Source organism: Gavia stellata, chromosome 6 (assembly GCF_030936135.1).
Source record: "Gavia stellata isolate bGavSte3 chromosome 6, bGavSte3.hap2, whole genome shotgun sequence".
Taxonomy (NCBI): domain Eukaryota; kingdom Metazoa; phylum Chordata; class Aves; order Gaviiformes; family Gaviidae; genus Gavia; species Gavia stellata.
The window spans coordinates 34,817,962-34,835,334 of NC_082599.1; the positions used below are offsets into that span (position 1 = coordinate 34,817,962).

The 17,373-nt window shown below is 40.8% G+C and overlaps 1 protein-coding gene across 1 annotated transcript in view; it reads left to right on the forward strand.

Moving 5' to 3' along the window:
- Positions 1-208: 208 nt before the first annotated feature.
- Positions 209-17,373, forward strand: part of ABCB5 (ATP binding cassette subfamily B member 5) — a 35,095-nt gene continuing 17,930 nt past the window's right edge. The window contains exons 1-14 of the mRNA XM_059818828.1: positions 209-257; positions 1,307-1,394; positions 1,511-1,559; positions 2,626-2,779; positions 3,215-3,281; positions 3,515-3,706; positions 4,819-4,990; positions 6,019-6,143; positions 8,488-8,662; positions 10,777-10,890; positions 11,779-11,889; positions 14,279-14,404; positions 15,617-15,820; positions 17,059-17,229. Of these exons, the coding sequence (XP_059674811.1) occupies positions 209-257; positions 1,307-1,394; positions 1,511-1,559; positions 2,626-2,779; positions 3,215-3,281; positions 3,515-3,706; positions 4,819-4,990; positions 6,019-6,143; positions 8,488-8,662; positions 10,777-10,890; positions 11,779-11,889; positions 14,279-14,404; positions 15,617-15,820; positions 17,059-17,229 (1,797 nt within the window). The remainder of the gene's footprint in view (positions 258-1,306; positions 1,395-1,510; positions 1,560-2,625; positions 2,780-3,214; positions 3,282-3,514; positions 3,707-4,818; positions 4,991-6,018; positions 6,144-8,487; positions 8,663-10,776; positions 10,891-11,778; positions 11,890-14,278; positions 14,405-15,616; positions 15,821-17,058; positions 17,230-17,373) is intronic.

The window sequence follows — 17,373 nt, forward strand, 5'->3', positions numbered from 1 at the left end:
CTCTATCATGCTGTTACGTATTGCTTTTAGTCGTTTTGTTTATGTAGGACAATGTTGCAACCAAAAGGTAATTAATGAGTCACAGAAAAATCCACAAATATTTTAATGTGAACTCTTAAAGTATTTACTATTTCTAAATGTTTTGTTGCTTTTTTAAGGTTTTGATTAATGTGATTTTTATCTCATTAGCATACAACAACGAAGAACAATGACAGATTGTTTTGTAAATTCCATAGAAAAGGAGCTCTCCGATGCTGGTAAGCCTCGTGCATGAAAGTGGTATCTGTATTTGATTAACATATTCCACAGCTCCAAATCTAAAGGTGCATTATAAGTCTTTCCTGATTGTTCTAGTGGTTTTATAGGAGATAACACAATGAGTTTACAGTGAACTAAAGCCACCACCTAGAAAATATTTGTGCGTGAGTCATCCCACCAAGTTCAACAAAATTCATTCACATGGGTAAAACTATTTAGGTGGGTCCTAGGCTGAGCATGAAAATGCTCCGAAAATAAGCTCAGTAAGGTGGAAACATGTTATTGCCTTTGAATGGTTGTCTAAACCAGTCTTTATAGACTGACTGACATTAAAACCAGTATGTGGATAAGTCTATTCATAGTGAGTCAGTAGTTAAGGTAAATGCAAATTGGGGATGGCTGCTGTGTGGAGCCCTTTTCTCCCCATGTGATTCACAGCTGGCTCCCTAGTGTGCTTGCTCATCAGTTTCTTCATCCATTTATTACCTTTCATTTCATGGATTTAGGAATCGTACCCCAGAAAGCTTATGTTTCTCTTTTGTCTATATTTCTAAAGCCCCTAGCACAAAAGAAGTGGGACATGTGGCAACTACTGCCATACAAAGAAATAATGAATTATTACAGGCAAAGACATGAATCTTCAGTTAACTCATCTATTCTGTGTTACCTCTGGCAATTATAACCTTCACTATAAGCAATTCCACGTTATTTCAGTAGGGCTTCTCCTCATTTGCATTCTGTTGTGTAGGTGTTTGCAGATTTAATTAAGTCTTGCTTTTAGTCTTTGATAGCCTTTCTGGATAAATACATTTTAATTGTAAAAATGAAGTTTCTTCCATCTCAGAAATTGAGCTGGAAGCTTTTTTCTGGAGTAGAGAAGATGAACCTAATTGAAACAAAGTTTCAAGAAAAATTCACCAGGCTGTTTCACAAACATGAGGAAAAACTAGTCTTAAACTTTAATGCAAAAGAATCAGCAGTGGGTGTTGCAAGAAACTGGTACAAGAGATGGGATATTATGTTAAAAAGCCTGGTTTTCATTTCACAGAATCTGCAAGCAAGGGATATGCCAACCCTTCTTTCCAACATGATGAAAATCTTGAACAAAGTGACCAGTTAAAGCCCACGAGAAAGACGTAGGTATTCTTTGAACTTAACACACTGGCCACTGATGTTTTGGGGCGTGGGGGGTGTTTAATACAGCTTTGCTAGAAAAAGCTCATCTTAATTAGTGTCTTGTATTTTCCTCTAGGAAGGGAAAGGAGAAGCCAGAGAAAAAGGTGGTTGGCATTTTTGAATTGGTTAGTGTCCAGTTTGATGGTCAGCTTTATATTTCCTTTTCTTTATTTGTCATTGTAAGTTGTTTGTTTATGAATTGCAATAAATAGGCAATCAAAACTGGAGAAGAAGCCTGAAACCTATGAAATACTACTGCTGGTGTTAGGACTCTTTAAAATTTGGCCTGTTAGGTCAGATTCCCACCTCAGTGTATTGGTAGTGCTTAAGCAGTTCAACCTTAGTGCTGTTGGAGAATGAAGCTTACCCCTGCTGAGCTGATCTAGGACATATATACTGCACAGGCCCTTGCCTTGGCTCTATTTATAAAGGATTTATCCTGTGTTTGACATCTGAGGGATCTGCTGTCTGAGAGAACCAGTGGTACGGTTTTGTGTCAGTTTTCTGTACAACTGCTATTCCCAAATAACTCTTACGCATGGACTTGCTTGTTCTGGAATAAGGGGACTTTTATTCTTCTCTGGTTTATTCCATGTCCATTTACACTTTGGAAGAGGATTAGGACAGTCAGGAATAAAATGTTCTGATTTCAGATTAACCACATCCAGGAATAGCTATGGCAGTTTAAATTTACATCCTTCTTTAAACCAAACAAATGTTCAAGGGTGACAAGCCTTAAGATACAATCTCTGCTGCAAACATTTTCTACTGGTAGATATAATCCAGGTGCTGGTCGATAACTCACTCTTGTTTACATTTCAAAGGCATTATCTTAGTAAATAAGTGACTTACTGGAACACAAAATGCAATATATTGTATAGAGAAGATCATCACTTAGAAATATGCGGGACATACGCTTTGGTTTTTCTCCTGCTGAGTTGTGGAAGAACTATGTGTCCTGCCAATATTCCCTTAGCAGCCCTACTGAATACTGTTTTAAAGATGTATGGGACCTACTACAAAATGCTTATGTTCTGAGTTTGTCTTCAGTTGGAGTGTTGTTGCTGCTTAGAATACATAGGTAGAAATAAAGCATGTTCTGTAAGTCTGCTGTACTGCAACAAATACATGAACTGTCAGGTATAACATCACTCTGTTTTGTTTTTTTTTCTCTCTTTAATGCTCATATAGTTTAGCTATGCTGATCAGGTGGATGTCCTTTTGATGGTAGTTGGTTTGATTGCAGCTGTTGCAAATGGTACTGGATTGCCACTTATGATCATTGTCTTTGGAGAGATGACAAACAGCTTTGTGCTAAGTGGTGTGAAATCAAACGTGTCGGAAGGTAAGAAGTTAAAATTATGCTTCTCTAAATACCAGTTATGTTTTGCTACCGGGGCTAAGATTTTTTTTTCCCCCGAGAATGCACTGGTGCACATCTGAACAAATATTTAATGAGGAAAATCCATCTTGCTGCTAATGACCCAATTGTTTTAATCGTTAATGGCTTGAACAGGACAAAAGCAGTTGCATTGGCTGTGCTCTTTATGAATGAACTTCAACTTGGAGATAGTAAGGAGCATGACCACCTTCTGTATCATCAGTTATCAGGCACTGTAATTACTAGAAAATATAAATGTGTATTTGCCAAATGATTTTGTATTTTGCAAAACCCCACTTGCAAAATAGAACACATTCCCAAACTGATGACCCTAGATTGCCATGATTTATCTTCTACATATAATACTTTCACAAATATTACTACTTTTTTCCCCCGCAGATACTTCAGTAAATAGTTCCAGCTGTCCATTAATTCCAAGCATAGATATAGAAGCTGAAATGACTAAGTAAGAATCTTTGTAGTTATTCTGTTAACACGGTATTGGGGGGTTTCTCTTACTGTATTATCTCTTTGAGCAGAAGCCAAATGTTTGCCTTCTCAAAAAGGCTTCCCAATAATGTATCACAGACTTTGGTATTTACTTTGATGGGGTAAATGAAGACTAATTGTTGCTTTGTGTGTCTAACTTCTCTCACAAGATACAGCAGGGTCATATGGCCTTTTGTTCCCTCATCACAGGTTTGCTTACTACTACGTGGGACTTGGCTGTGCTTTGTTGGTCCTCAGCACCATCCAAGTATCGACGTTTTTGATTGCTGCTACGAGGCAGGCAGCACGGATCCGGCAGAAGTTCTTTTTTGCAGTGCTCCATCAAGATATGGCTTGGTTTGATACTACCCAGATAGGAACGCTGAACACCAGACTGACGGAGTGAGGGCTCTCTTCATTTTTGACCCACCCCACCCCCCCAAGTATGATGTTTAAAAGAAGACTGCCATTTATCTTCTATGGAATAGCCTATAGGGAGTTTAAATAAAAAAAACCAACAACCATCCCTAAAGTGTGAAATATTACAGCTCTGAGAGAGAAATTCATTATCCTTTTCAGCTTCACTTGTGCAGTTTCTGTGATATATGCATTGGAAGGGTTTTTGGGTTTTTGCTGTGAAATGCCTGACGTTGGCTTTCTAATGTCCATGAAGTACGTGGCAGACAGTACTGGATAAACAGCTATGCTGTCTCCAGCTAGTTTACAAAGACTGAAAGCTCTGACACTTCATTGAATGGAAATGAGTTTGTATTTACATCCAGCCAGATCTCAGGCTGGACTCCATCCAGTCAGTTAAAGTCTTTGGAGCTTTTCCATAGACTTAAATAGATTTAGGGATGAGGACTGTACGCCCCAAGATGCAATGGGACTATATGCATGAACACAGATTTTTAATTTTTCTGGAATTTGAGGTAGCTTTGGACAGAGATGTGTCCTGAAAGGTGTAAGAGAAGCTTTAATAAAACCACTCTCGGCTCTAATACCTGTATGTGCTGGGAAGAGAAAATGGGGAAGGAAATTTGTATGAAAACCAGAGATTCTTCCAAATAATGTTTTTTTAATGATAGATCAAGGGTTGTCTCCATTCTGAGTCTGTAGCCAAAATTAAGAACATAAGATGCTTCAGAGAGCTGAGAGGAAGGAATCGTTTGGCGATGGTCATGGGAGGTGAGAAGGCTGTTTAGTTGTACTACTCCATTTGCGTTCCGGATAAGGAAACTAGGTCACCTATGACCTAGTGACAGGGCATAGAAACAGCAGAGAATGATGGAAAATACAGAAAATGAGTCCTAAAAAATAGGAGGTTTCTGCTGTGTTTTGGCTACCCAAGAGACTAATGATACCGTTCAGTAGCTGTGGTTAGAAATTTCCCTGTGCCAGTTAGGAAATGGCAAAGCTTCTGACATTAGGCCACACAGCATGAAATGGAGGGGAAGGCGGTTAGAATGAAAGGCATTCAAAGCTAACAAATCTTTTTTTATTATTATTTAAAGTGACATCAGCACCATCCATGAAGGCATCGGAGACAAGATCTGTATATTTGTACAGTTTTTTGCCACATTTCTGGCAGGGATTATCATAGGATTCATCTACGGGTGGAAGCTGACACTGGTGATTTTGTCAGTCAGCCCTCTGCTTGCTGCATCAGCAGCAGTTTGGTCAACTGTAAGTGTGTGGGGATTAATAAACAACGCAAACCAGAAAAACATTACAACTCTCATGCACAGGAAAGGGGGAGAGAATGGGAGAAACCTAGTGTGGTTTCTAAGTTGGGAGGTTGGCCTCATGCTTACTTCATGATTTCCGCTCCTCCTATAGCTCTTCTCTGGGTTCCCAAGCACGTACTTGCATGTCATATTCCTTCTGTCCGCCTACTCTGTCCTTGTGCCATGTGACAGGAGGGTAATTGCATCAGAGCATCTTCCTTGCACAGCAATTTGCTCATGCAGAGCACCGGGGAAGCCCAGGCACACGCTTATGCCATTCACTCTTCCCTCTTAACACAAATACCTTTCAAGCTCTTTCCATCTGCCCATATGCAATACCACATCTATTGCAAATAATTTACCAAGTTTCGTGCTGTGTAAAGAGTAGATGCTAGGCCGTATATACAGATACCACAGACTGGAGTGATACAAATTAGTGAAATATCTGGAGAGGGTTCCTTTTCAGACAGGAAAACATTTTTCCCTTTGTAATCTGTTGGAGCCATATTAACAGGTACTGCTTGTATTCCTGAGTAGTTATTTACACATAATACCAAGGTGTTTTTTACTTAAAGAGTTTCAAATAAGCTAGGAAGAAAAGCATAAGAAGCTGTAACGTGACTGCCTTGCTTACTTCAATGTCTACCCTTGCTCTAGCTTCCAAACACCTCAGACACACCTTGGAGCAGCTACAGCACACCTCCCTGACCCCACACACATCATAGTGTAGTTCATAGGCTGTCCTCAGCTTGGGAGGAAAGTGGGTCAGTCACGAAGCTCATCTGATGCTTGTCTAGTCTTTCACTGTAATGAGAACACAATGAGAGAATGAGCTGAATTTTGGGGAAATTCAGGGCACAGAGAGGAGTTGATCCCCTCTTTCCTAAACTTCATCTTCTGCCTTGAACATTGACCATTCTTACTCACCAATACAGTGTGTATACCCTTTCAGTAGGCTGCAATAACATCTGTTTCTCAACTTTCCAGCTCCTGGCATCCCTTACTGCTAAAGAGCTGTCTGCTTATGCCAAAGCAGGAGCTGTGGCAGAAGAAATCTTGACAGCAATAAGGACTGTTGTGGCTTTCAATGGACAGCAGAAGGCATTAGCAAAGTAAGGTTTTGAAATAATTATATTTAAAATATGGAAAAGGAGTTTGCCTGTGGGTTGGGTTTGTGGATTTGGGTTTTTTTGGAGGGGCAGGGGAATGGGAATCTCTTTAGTGTCATTTATCCTTCTGTAAGTGGATAGCTCACCTAGAACTAAAAATGTGTAAATAGACCTAGTCAGTGAATACAAGCTATTTTGTGTTATCACTGCAGCATAGACTCAAATTTCTCTTCTGATTGAGATCTGAAGTTGAATTTAAAGTGAAAGTGGTGAGGTTATCTTCACCAAGTAGCCAAATGCAGCAAAGCATGTGATTAATTGCGTAACTTCTAGAACATGTGCACTGCTGTTCTGATCTTTGATTAACGAGCTTATGTTTTAAGCTTCACTGGATAATAGCCTTAAGTAAAATTGCATCACTGGCTTTCATTACTTTAATGATTTGCACATAACACTAGTAGTTGACCTAATCCAGTGTTGGCCCTAGTCACATGTAAAAAGTCAAGTGGATAGGGCTGACCACAAACTTATTCACATATCATAAACAATAACATTCAGTATACAAATACAGAGCATCATCAATACCATGCAGTTGGGAAAGGCAAACCAAAAGACCTGATCCATATGATACTTGAACCTCTTCTATCCTTTCAATTCCCACATTTGCCCTGGTCTTGTGCAAATTTTTTAAGGTGATGTTAGCCTTAGCTCGGGGTCCTATAGCCTGTTCCTGCATCTGTCTGCTTCCAAGGACTGAGCTCTGACTATCTTATAGCACTGTATTCTGCTTACTGGATTTGTCCTTAAGTTGCAACAACATAAGACCCTTCCTGCCTGCACAGTAAAGGCAAAAATACCCTAAGATGGCCTAGATCAGTTGTCTCTCCTCCCCCCATCTTCTTCTTGGTCCCTGCAAATACCAGTGTCTGAAAAACCAATGGTAGGAGCTGCTTCAAACTACTTTTTCTTCTTTTTTTTTGAGGTCTAGAGACAAAATAATTGATACCTAGGTAACTCCATGCCAGTAAGACACTTTCTTTTCTCCACAGTTGACCAGTCAGCCTCTTCACAGCTCCCTCTCCATTTCACACAAAAAAAGCACGGAACTGTTGGCTCTCCTAGGAACATCTACTAGGGACAAACTGCTACCAGGGACTGACTAGGGCATTTGCAAACCGTGGATTGTGACTCCTACACAGCTCTTGAACGATGGCCTCAGAGTTAGGAAAAGCAATCTTTCACGACACAGTGCCTCCACTGACAGCAAATGTTTACACTTGCAAGGGACCTTCAGTCGTCTTCTGTTTCTGGCAGTGGCTTGGCTCTTCCTCTGTAGTCAAGTGATCACGTGTACTTGTTACAATGCTTAAATCTAGTTCTCATTTCCCTGGAGGACCTATGATGCTGCTGACTTGAAGGTAGGGCTTGGTTTTAAGAACACAACCAAGCCAAAACATTTAAATATATTTCAGTAGCATGTAAGCAATTTACAAGAACAAATGAATGCACACTGTTTTAAGATTCCTTCCCAGCTGACTGAATTTCATGTCTTCCTACTATGGGGATGTTTTGTGTAGAAAATATGTATTAGGAAAAAGTGCAAGCTGCTGAGAACGTCGCTGACAAGTAAAAAGACATTATTACTATTCCTGGGCTATACTTTCCATAATGAGCTTGAGTAAGTGGAAGCTATTAGCCGGAAACTATAGATGAATGAATATGAACTATCCTTAGAAGAAATAATTCTTTCACTGAACTTATCAGTCTTTATAGTAGTCTCCTGTGTTCACTTGTTTGCTATGTTGCCATATTAATCAGTAAACTAATCTAAGGGAAAGATTCCTGACTTCCCAGAATGGCCAGTAAGAGAACAAATCTGGTGTCAGAGGGAACTCTGGCTTCTACTTGTTTACCTGCCTTCATCCATAGTGCCTGGGGTTGTTTTGTGTGGTTTTTTTGTTTAGCCTTTTTAAATGTGGAAGACTAAACCTTACCTTTGACAGGTAATGTTGATAAAACTTCTTCAAGGTTTCCTTTTAGGACTAGTGCAAACAAATGGCTCAAGAGTGGTATCTTGCCTTCCATCATGGTAACTAAGTCATGCTACCTAATTGTTCTCCATGTCTTCCATAGCAGTTTGAGAATGTTGTCAGCGTATGTCAGAGCAGATTTATTCAAAGGAATTACATCCCTGCTAGTCCTTTATCAAAAATATCTTTATTCTCTTTGTGAGACTTGAATTGCTTTTATGGCAAAAAACCTTCTAATTAAAAAAGGGCACTGGGAAATATAAATCAGAATGGCATGTGGTACCTGTCAAATTAATGGTTTCCTTATCCACTTTCAGATATGATGCTAACTTAGAGATGGCTAGAAGTGTTGGAGTGAAAAAATCCATTACCACCAACACATCACTAGGTGTTTCACAATTTCTTATCTTTGGATCCTATGCACTTGCATTTTGGTATGGAACCAAGCTCACTGCTGAGGAGGAAAATTATGACATTGGCCGTGTGTTAATTGTGAGTACAGCAATGCAGCTTTGAAAAACAGTCTGAAATTTCAAGAAAATAGTTATGTAAGTGGTATATTGTATTGGGTTTGCATGGCAAGGTTTTGGGGGGGGGGGGGGGGGGGGCTACAGGGGTGGCTTCTGTGAGAAGCTGCTAGAAACTTCCCCTATGTCAGACAGAGCCAATGCCAGCCGGCTCCCAGACGGACCTGTCGCTGGCCAAGACTGAGCCCATCAGTAGTGGTAGCACCTCTGGGGTAATATATTTAAGAAAGGGGAAAAACAACTGCACAACGGCAGCCAGAGAAGAGGGGAGTGAGAATATGTGAAACAACTCTGCAGACACCAAGGTCAGTGAAGAAGGAGGGGGAGGAGGTGCTCCAGGCACCGGAGCAGATTCCCCTGCAGCCCGTGGTGAAGACCATGGTGAGGCAGGCTGTCCCCTGCAGCCCATGGAGGTCCACGGTGGAGCAGATATCCACCTGCAGCCCGTGGAGGACCCCACGCAGGAGCAGGTGGATGCCCCAAGGAGGCTGTGACCCTGTAGGGACCCCATGCTGGAGCAGACTCCTGGCAGGACCTGTAGACCCATGGAGAGAGGAGCCCACGCTGGAGCAGGTTTGCTGGCAGGACTTGGGACCCCACGGGGGACCCACGCTGGAGCAGTCTGTTCCTGAAAGACTGCACCCTGTGGAAAGGACCCACGCTGGAGCAGTTCATGAAGAACTGTAGCCCGTGGGAAGGATGCACGTTGGAGAAGTTCGTGGAGAACTGTCTCCCCTAGGAGAGACCCCACGCTGGAGCAGGGGAAGAGTGTGAGGAGGAAGGAGCGGCAGAAACGACGTGTGATGAACTGACCTCAACCCCCATTCCCCATCCCCCTGTGCCGCTCGGGAGGAAGAGGTAGAGAAAATTGGGAATGAAGTTGAGCCTGGGAAGAACAGAGGGGTGGGGGGAAGGTGTTTTTCAAGATTTGTTTTTATTTTCTCATTACCCTACTCTGATTTTGGTCATAAATTAAACTAACTTCCCCAAGTCAAGTCTGTTTTGCCCATGATGGTAACTGGTGAGTGATCTCCTTATGTCCTTGTCTCGATCTACGAGCCTTTCATCATATTTTCTCTCTCCTGTCCAGCTGAGGAAGGGGAGTGAGCGAGCAGCTGTGTGGTGATTAGTTGCCGGTTGGGACTAAACTATGACATATATATAACTATTTCTGTTTTCTGCCCAGTGCTTTCTAAATTAGCTGTTAGAGACTCACTTGGTATAAAAGAACTGAAAGGAAGGCATTCATCTTACCTAGCTTTTGATATAACAAGTTTGAACAGGGGATCTTGAATTCCCACTCTAATAAACTCAGAGGCAAAAATATCTGCAGAGCGTTACTTTCGTCACTTGTTTTGGACTCTATTGTAGGGCAGGACGACCAAACTAGAGCTGGAGGTCAGGGAGCAAAGACAAGTAACCTGGACTGCCAGCAAAATTCTACCTAGCCACTAGGATTAACAAATCCCACTGGTGTGCTGAACACGTACTGGGAAGTCCTCAAGATCTCATTTAGCCACTGTCTTTTCTGCATTTTGTTGTTGTTTACTTGCAAGCATTTACTGTACGTTACCAATATGTCTAAGTTGGTATTTGAGGTTTCAGGATATTTCGCTATCTTCTTGCTGTCAAAAGTTTGGCTATGTGCTTAACTTTCATACTCGGTGACTTCTGATGTCCTGACTCCCCAGTGTGGTTCCTCATAGCATGTCAAGTTAGTGGTGCATTGGTCCCAGAGGTGGGATTTCAGTTAAGAAATTCTGGACTAAGTTTTGCAAGCCTCTAACTTTGGGAGCATCTGGAAAGCAATGGAGAAAGATATTTGTTCTACTTGTAGCTGATAGAAAATGCAAAAGAATCAGAAAGAAAAGCCAATTATGCCACTAAAGCATGTGTCAGTAGTTACCATTCACCCCTGGAAAATGAGGAGTGGACACGAGCGACTGTGAACTGCAACTTTCACTTTTGTATTTAATTGTCCTGGAAAGGGTGCACTAGAAAGACTTGGGCATTTAACAGCCAGGCAGTGGTGGCTCTGTAATCACTGTCAACTGTGATGCTTCCCTCTGTCTTCTGCAGGTGTTCTTCTCTGTGCTCATCGGAGCCTTCTCCCTGGGCCAGGGGGCTCCCAACCTGGAGAGTGTGGCTAAGGCACGTGGGGCTGCCTATGAAGTATATCGGATTATCAATAAGGTAAGTGTCTAAGTAGAAAAGAAGCCTTTCAACCAGACTTAGGTGTTTTTTCCCTTGTTTCTGGTTGTTTTTTTTTTCTTGAGACACATAACAAAAGCACTCAGAAGTCCCTAAACTGTAAACTCTATAGCTGCCTATCACTGAAACCCATAATATTTCCATTCATACCAAGAAAACTGCCTCTTTAGTTGTTACAATGAATGTTGGGAAAGCTGGCATGTGTATCTGAGATTCATGGATGAGGTCCTTCTCTAATATTAGACTTGCATCTGCAGAGGGAAAGTAGTAAGGCACTATACTATTTTTTTAAAAATGCATGTATGCACGATTTCAGCTGAGCTGGGTTTTTTTGGGGGGGGGGAGTTGGTGGGGAGGGGATTAATAGTGCTATTGAAAGCTATAATAATATAAAGCTACAGTGCTGATGTTGCTATGAAAAAGGGTTTCCACTTTATCATTATCTTGATCTTGCTGTGTTATGCAGCAATTGGATATCTGTGTATGTAAAATATTTTAAACAAGTAGGACTAGAAAGTTCATACAGAAATGGCTAAATGGTTCTTTTTGATGTGAGTATAAAACCCTCCTATACGGATAACTGAGGGCCATGTTTTGGCTGCAAGATAGTATAGTTAGGTTCTGCAATTACAGATTTTCTGCTGTGGATTTTGTTGCATTTGAAAATGTGCTGTATTTGTCAAAGCAGGATTCACAATTAGATGTTCCCCTGCATTCAGCATCCTGCAAGTAAAATGCAGCAGCTCTGCAATGGTGTGCTGCAGTGTAAACTAGCAGCTAAGAAAGTAAAGGCAAGAACAGTGTATCCAGCTGAAATGGCAGTTCCAAAAGTGTAATAACCAGCAATATATTTTAAAAACGTCTTTCCAGAAACGGCTCATAGATAGCAGTTCTAAGGAAGGCTACAAACCAGACAAGCTCATAGGAGAAATAGAATTCAGAAACATCCATTTCAGTTACCCATCCAGACCTGATGTTGAAGTAAGTGTTCATTTTAGATTAATCTACTGTACTGAAATTCTGCAGCTTGTGCCCATATTATTTCTCTAATCTTGTTGTTGTTGAATGCAAAATGTATTCTTATCTTGGGAGATTGTGCACTACTGGGGGAAAAAAATAATGTCGAAAGACAAAGCTCTAGAACTATTGCCACTGGCTACCTGCTCACCATTCTCATGTGCTGGACAAAGCTAAGAAGAATGTGTTGCTTCTAGACTGAATTTCTGTCAACAAAAGCTATGATAAACCAAATAAGTTTTTTTTTAAGATGTGTCATTAAAATTTCCAGACCTTACACAGTTAAACCAGGAATTTGCTCTTTCCAGTCCCTTGCTTGTTCTGAGTTGCTGTGATATCCCATGTGAAAAGTGACCTGTGAGATAGGCTTTACAACGATTATGCCATCAAATGGATTGAAATATGTTATCCTAAATATACATTTGGAAGTCAAATGTTATTTTGGGCAGATGTTAAAACTGCTGTTCAATAAACAGATGTCCCTATTCTTTGCCAGTTGAACTTCCTTTAGTAACTGCATTGTGCAGTGCTGTGTACGTCATGTCATGGTGATCTATTTTTGTGGTGATACAGTTGGTTTGACCTCTCTACCATATTCAGCAGTTTATAATCTTTTGAAGACATTGACAAAGGTGAAAGGAAAAGGGATTTGCTGCTGTTCTTACTTGATGAAGAAAAAGGTAGAAATAGATATTTCAAACATCAAAAATTAAAAGCTGGGCATGCCAATTAAGGCGTGAGAATGGGGAAGTTCATAGCACTATGGCTATTGCTTCAGATAGCTCTTCCCACCTCAGCCATCTGAGGCCTGTCCCATGGTGCATCAAATCTGTTTCCAGGACACTGGGGCTGCCAAAGGACAGACCCAGAGCTAGGCTTTCTGCCTAACTGAAGTCAGTGCAATGCATCTTCGTTCTCTCTTGGCTCAGAAATCAGAAGTGACAGAGCAGACTCTTCATCCTTCTTCCTAAAAATGCTATTCAGGCTGATGAGCTATGTTATGGGTCTGCATGCTAAATGGGAGGGGAAAAAAGAAACATTTTGTTGTCCTTCCCAAATCTACTGAGTCAGCAGCTCTCCCTACTAAGAGTATCAATGTTATTTAACAGAGCCAAAAGGAATCACAAAGATGTGTAGAAGTTATCCACAATCTCTCAAGCAGTTGATGCAATACAGTGTAATCTCTCCTGTTCAGGCTAAACCAAATAGAAGAGATCTAAGGAGTCTAGTTATTGTCACTTTTAATCTTGACAACACCTTGCCTGATAAGAGAGTTAGAAATAGCCTATTAAGTGGTTGTGACTATTTGCATCTGGAGAAATTATGGTATCCAGAATATAGTTCTTACTTGATAACGTAGGCACCAGGATATCAGCTTCTTGGAGATACAAACCCTGCTGGATCTAACACAGGGAGAGGAGAGCAATATTGCAACTATTTTAATCTCTCATTGCAAAAACATGTGTAGGCAAAATTACAAATGAGCCTGGTATAAACAAGAAGAGTTCCCATAGCAGCCAAATATTTTGGCAACTACACAGCATTACTCATATGGATGACATGGACATCTTTTGAGGTAAAATGTTCCTAAATGTGAACATTGCAGCAAAGATATTGATCTGTAACTACTCCCCAGGTTGCTGAAGGTGTTAACAATAAGGATTGGGATTTATTAAGGGCTTTCCAGCAGTTACCTTGTCAAAACAGCCATTTATAGTCTAAAAATAGAAGAAAGCAGGCTTGTTTCTCACCAATAATGTTTAGCACCTTAGAAATATTTTTCTGTGAGATTCATCACTAAGTGTTATGCCATTGTCTAAGCACTGGAAAATGGAGGATAGCAGGAGAACATAAGACCCTGAGCCTCCTACCAGATCACACAAATTGGAGAAAATAAGCTATCAAGGTTAGAATACTGTGGCTGTGTCTATATTAGTTGGTTTGCATGTGCTGGGGAATTTTCCCAGGCACTGGAATGCAATGGGCTATGCAAGGGAACTCTAAAATGTTTCTTGGCATGCACTTGGCCTGTTCCAGTTATCAATCTTCTCAAATAATTCCCAGGCTTGGTTTGGTAGCCAGAAAGATCCAGGGACCTTTCCCAAAAGGCAGGTTGCATGTAGCCATCCTGTTTGAAAGGCTAATACATTTCGCAAACGTAGCTGCAGGCTCTTTCATATCAGTGCCCCAGAATATTCCCAGTTACAATTAACTTACAAATATTGCCATACTTTCAGACTGCGCTCCTTACTACTGCCTTGATTATCACTAGTTACTTTGACAGACTGTTCTCAAATTAAACTTGTCAGACTAAGATATAGTTTGTTTTGGGTTGTTTTTTTTTTACTTCCAGATCCTCAAAGGTCTAAACTTGAAAGTTCAACCTGGGAAGACCATTGCTTTAGTTGGTGCCAGTGGCTGTGGAAAAAGCACTACAGTTCAGTTGCTGCAGAGATTCTACGATCCTGTCCAGGGAGAAGTGAGTGCCTGCAACTGAACTGTAAAAACTGAGAGCTGTTAGGATAAGCATGAGTTTCCCCATATTGACTGAACCTTGATTTTTATTTTTATTGAATTTGAGCATATCTCTGCATAGTTCAGTATTTCCACAATTTAAATTTCAAATGAACTATCTTCTTCTGTTGGCTTGACTTCATTATTCTCCTCCTTGCAGTACTATGCCAGAAGCAGTAAATACCACAAATCTTTGAATAGATGCATGATCTGAATTTAAAATTATTTTCATCAACAATTGGCTTTTCCTTAAAAAAACATTTCTAAGCAAACAGTGCTGTGTTGTATTCTGCTTCCTTTTCATTGAATGTAAACTAAAACCTGGACGGAGTCTTCCTATTTTAAATGGTTGTTGTCTTGGCTCATTTTTTTCCTTATCACTTAACCTACAGCAAAAGTTTCCATCATTACACATTGTACATCTGCTCTACCACTAAACACTAGATCCAGTCAGTAAATGGTAAATACTTCTCATAAGAAATTTCCAAAGGAAAAAAGGAGGAAAATAAACAATAAATTTGTAAGGAAAATGTTCTTCTTCTACTTAATATTTGAAGAATGTTACTTCCTAGTTGTTAATGCTAGTTGGAACTAGATAAGCATTACAAATATTAAACAGTGAACTATCACTACATAGTGTATCAAGGTGGCTATCTATTATCAACACAGTTGTTTCTTAAATTTATTGTTTCTGTGGCTGTTCATCCCTGCCCCTATGCCTCAGTTTGCTGTTCCTCTCCTGTGCTAATGTCAGTGTTCAGGGTGTCAATGTGGTCAGGGACCACATTGCAAATGATCTAGGTTAAAATTAACTTTCCCTTCCTTTTTAGTCATCTTGGATTATCTCTTTGATCTGGTATAAAGCGCAGCCACGGAGGCTGTGTAATTGTGTAGCCACAACTGAGAGCAGCAAACTGGCACAGGGGCATGAGAACAGGGTAAAAAGTATCCATGGTTATTGAAGGAAAAAACAAAAACCCTGATATCTTCCCTGTTTATGCTGTTCCTCACCATTTTCTAGCTTGTGCAGTGGATGGAAAAAATACAGTTGAACTTCTCCCCCAATATACTTTTCCACTAAAAACAATGTCCTTGTAGCTGATACTTAAGTAATAGTAATTGATTTATTATTAACAGAATACATTTCCTCAACTTTGACACACACTTTTCCTCTCAGATTACCTTAGATGGTCGGGATATTCGGACACTTAATGTAAAGTGGCTAAGAGAAAATATCGGTATTGTGAGCCAGGAGCCTGTTTTGTTTGCAACAACAATAGCAGAGAACATTCGTTATGGCCGAGAAGATATTTCTGATGCTGAAATTGAGCAAGCAGCCAAGGAAGCCAATGCTTTTGACTTCATATCTAGACTGCCTGATGTGAGTTCATGAACTTGGTTTGAGTGTAAGAACTAAAGGTCCATTTAGGCTGGTGTCCTCTTTCTGAGAGGGAGAGCATGGGAATTTAAGTTCTACTACAACTTCCCAAAATACTCCTAAAGCCTCCAGCAGCTTTCAGTTCAGGGACTTTCTGGACTAGATATCTTGCCTTTGTTTGGTTGCCCTTGCAGGATTTGTGCCTAAGTCTGGAAAAAATGTCAATGCCTCAACTCAGGAGAAACGAAGCTTCACAGCTGTATTACCATCACTACCCATCTCATGAGGCATGGGAAGAGTTGAGCTTTTAAAGAGAAGATCCAGAAATCCAAAATCCTTTGTCAGGAGCTGTCCGCACATTCAATAGGAAATGGAGGGTGGAAGTAAATAAGTATGCCCTGAACCAAGGCCATTTTTAGCAGCTGGAAGCTTGAGCTCTCCCTCTGCCTGAGATTCACAGCTTAGAGCCCTCTCCTTGCAGTAGGTGCATTACTCCTTTCAGGGTGGGGGCAGGAAGTGAGATCAGTTATTCAAAACACATCTTCAGGAGTGGATGATATGTCCTTCCTTTTGGTGCTGCAGTTAAAAACATGTGGAAAAACTGTCCACCTGAGATTTGATTTCAAATTCTTCTACTACTGCAAAGACCTCAACCCCCATCTCTCACACACGTGCCATATCTAGTGTGTTAGTCTGTTCCAAGGTTTCTTCTTCTCAGGAAGAGTTATTTGATCATATTTACTCTTAAACAGCTATATAATAAAAGACTACAGTAGACTTTGAGACTTGTCACTTTGGAGTGAGTGACACAGTCAGTAGGAACCGAGCCATAACTCCAAGGGGAGTGTCTCAGGTTCAGGGGGGCAACATTAGAGGTCCTGGTGGGTCCCTATGATCCCAGCCCTGTTGGAAATGTAGGCAGTCCTCAGTAAATCCAGAAATGTCTTTTATGGGCTTGTCTTGAGAAAACCTAGGGTTTGGAGCACTCTCTGAGCAAGCAGTAAAAATCAAGACTTTAAGGAACCGTAAGTTCAAAGTTAGGCATGTAAAGTATGTAATGGGTGTAGGAGGGCTTGGCTAAGGGCTAGACGGATGGACATAGTTGCATGTTTTCTCTGCCCATGCTCAAGTCACCTGGATAAAGCTGCCTCTTGTCTAGAAGCTGAGTACTTACGATTGCACAGAGAAGCAAGGATTTCATTTGAGACATTCCACAACCTCTGGTTTTTCTCCTTTCTCAGAAATTTAACACCATGGTAGGCGAAAGAGGGGCTCAGCTGAGTGGGGGACAGAAGCAGCGAATAGCTATTGCTCGTGCCCTGGCAAGAAATCCCAAGATTCTTCTTCTGGATGAAGCTACCTCTGCACTAGATACTCAGAGTGAATCCATAGCTCAAGCAGGTCTCAATAAGGTAGGAGTCATGTTACTGAAGCTGTCAGTCACCATGAAAAAGTGCAACAGTACTTAAGAAAAATTAACATACAATTTTCAGCACAGGTTTCCAATGGAATAAGAACACTAGAAAATAAAATTTGGATGGATGTTTCAATTTCAG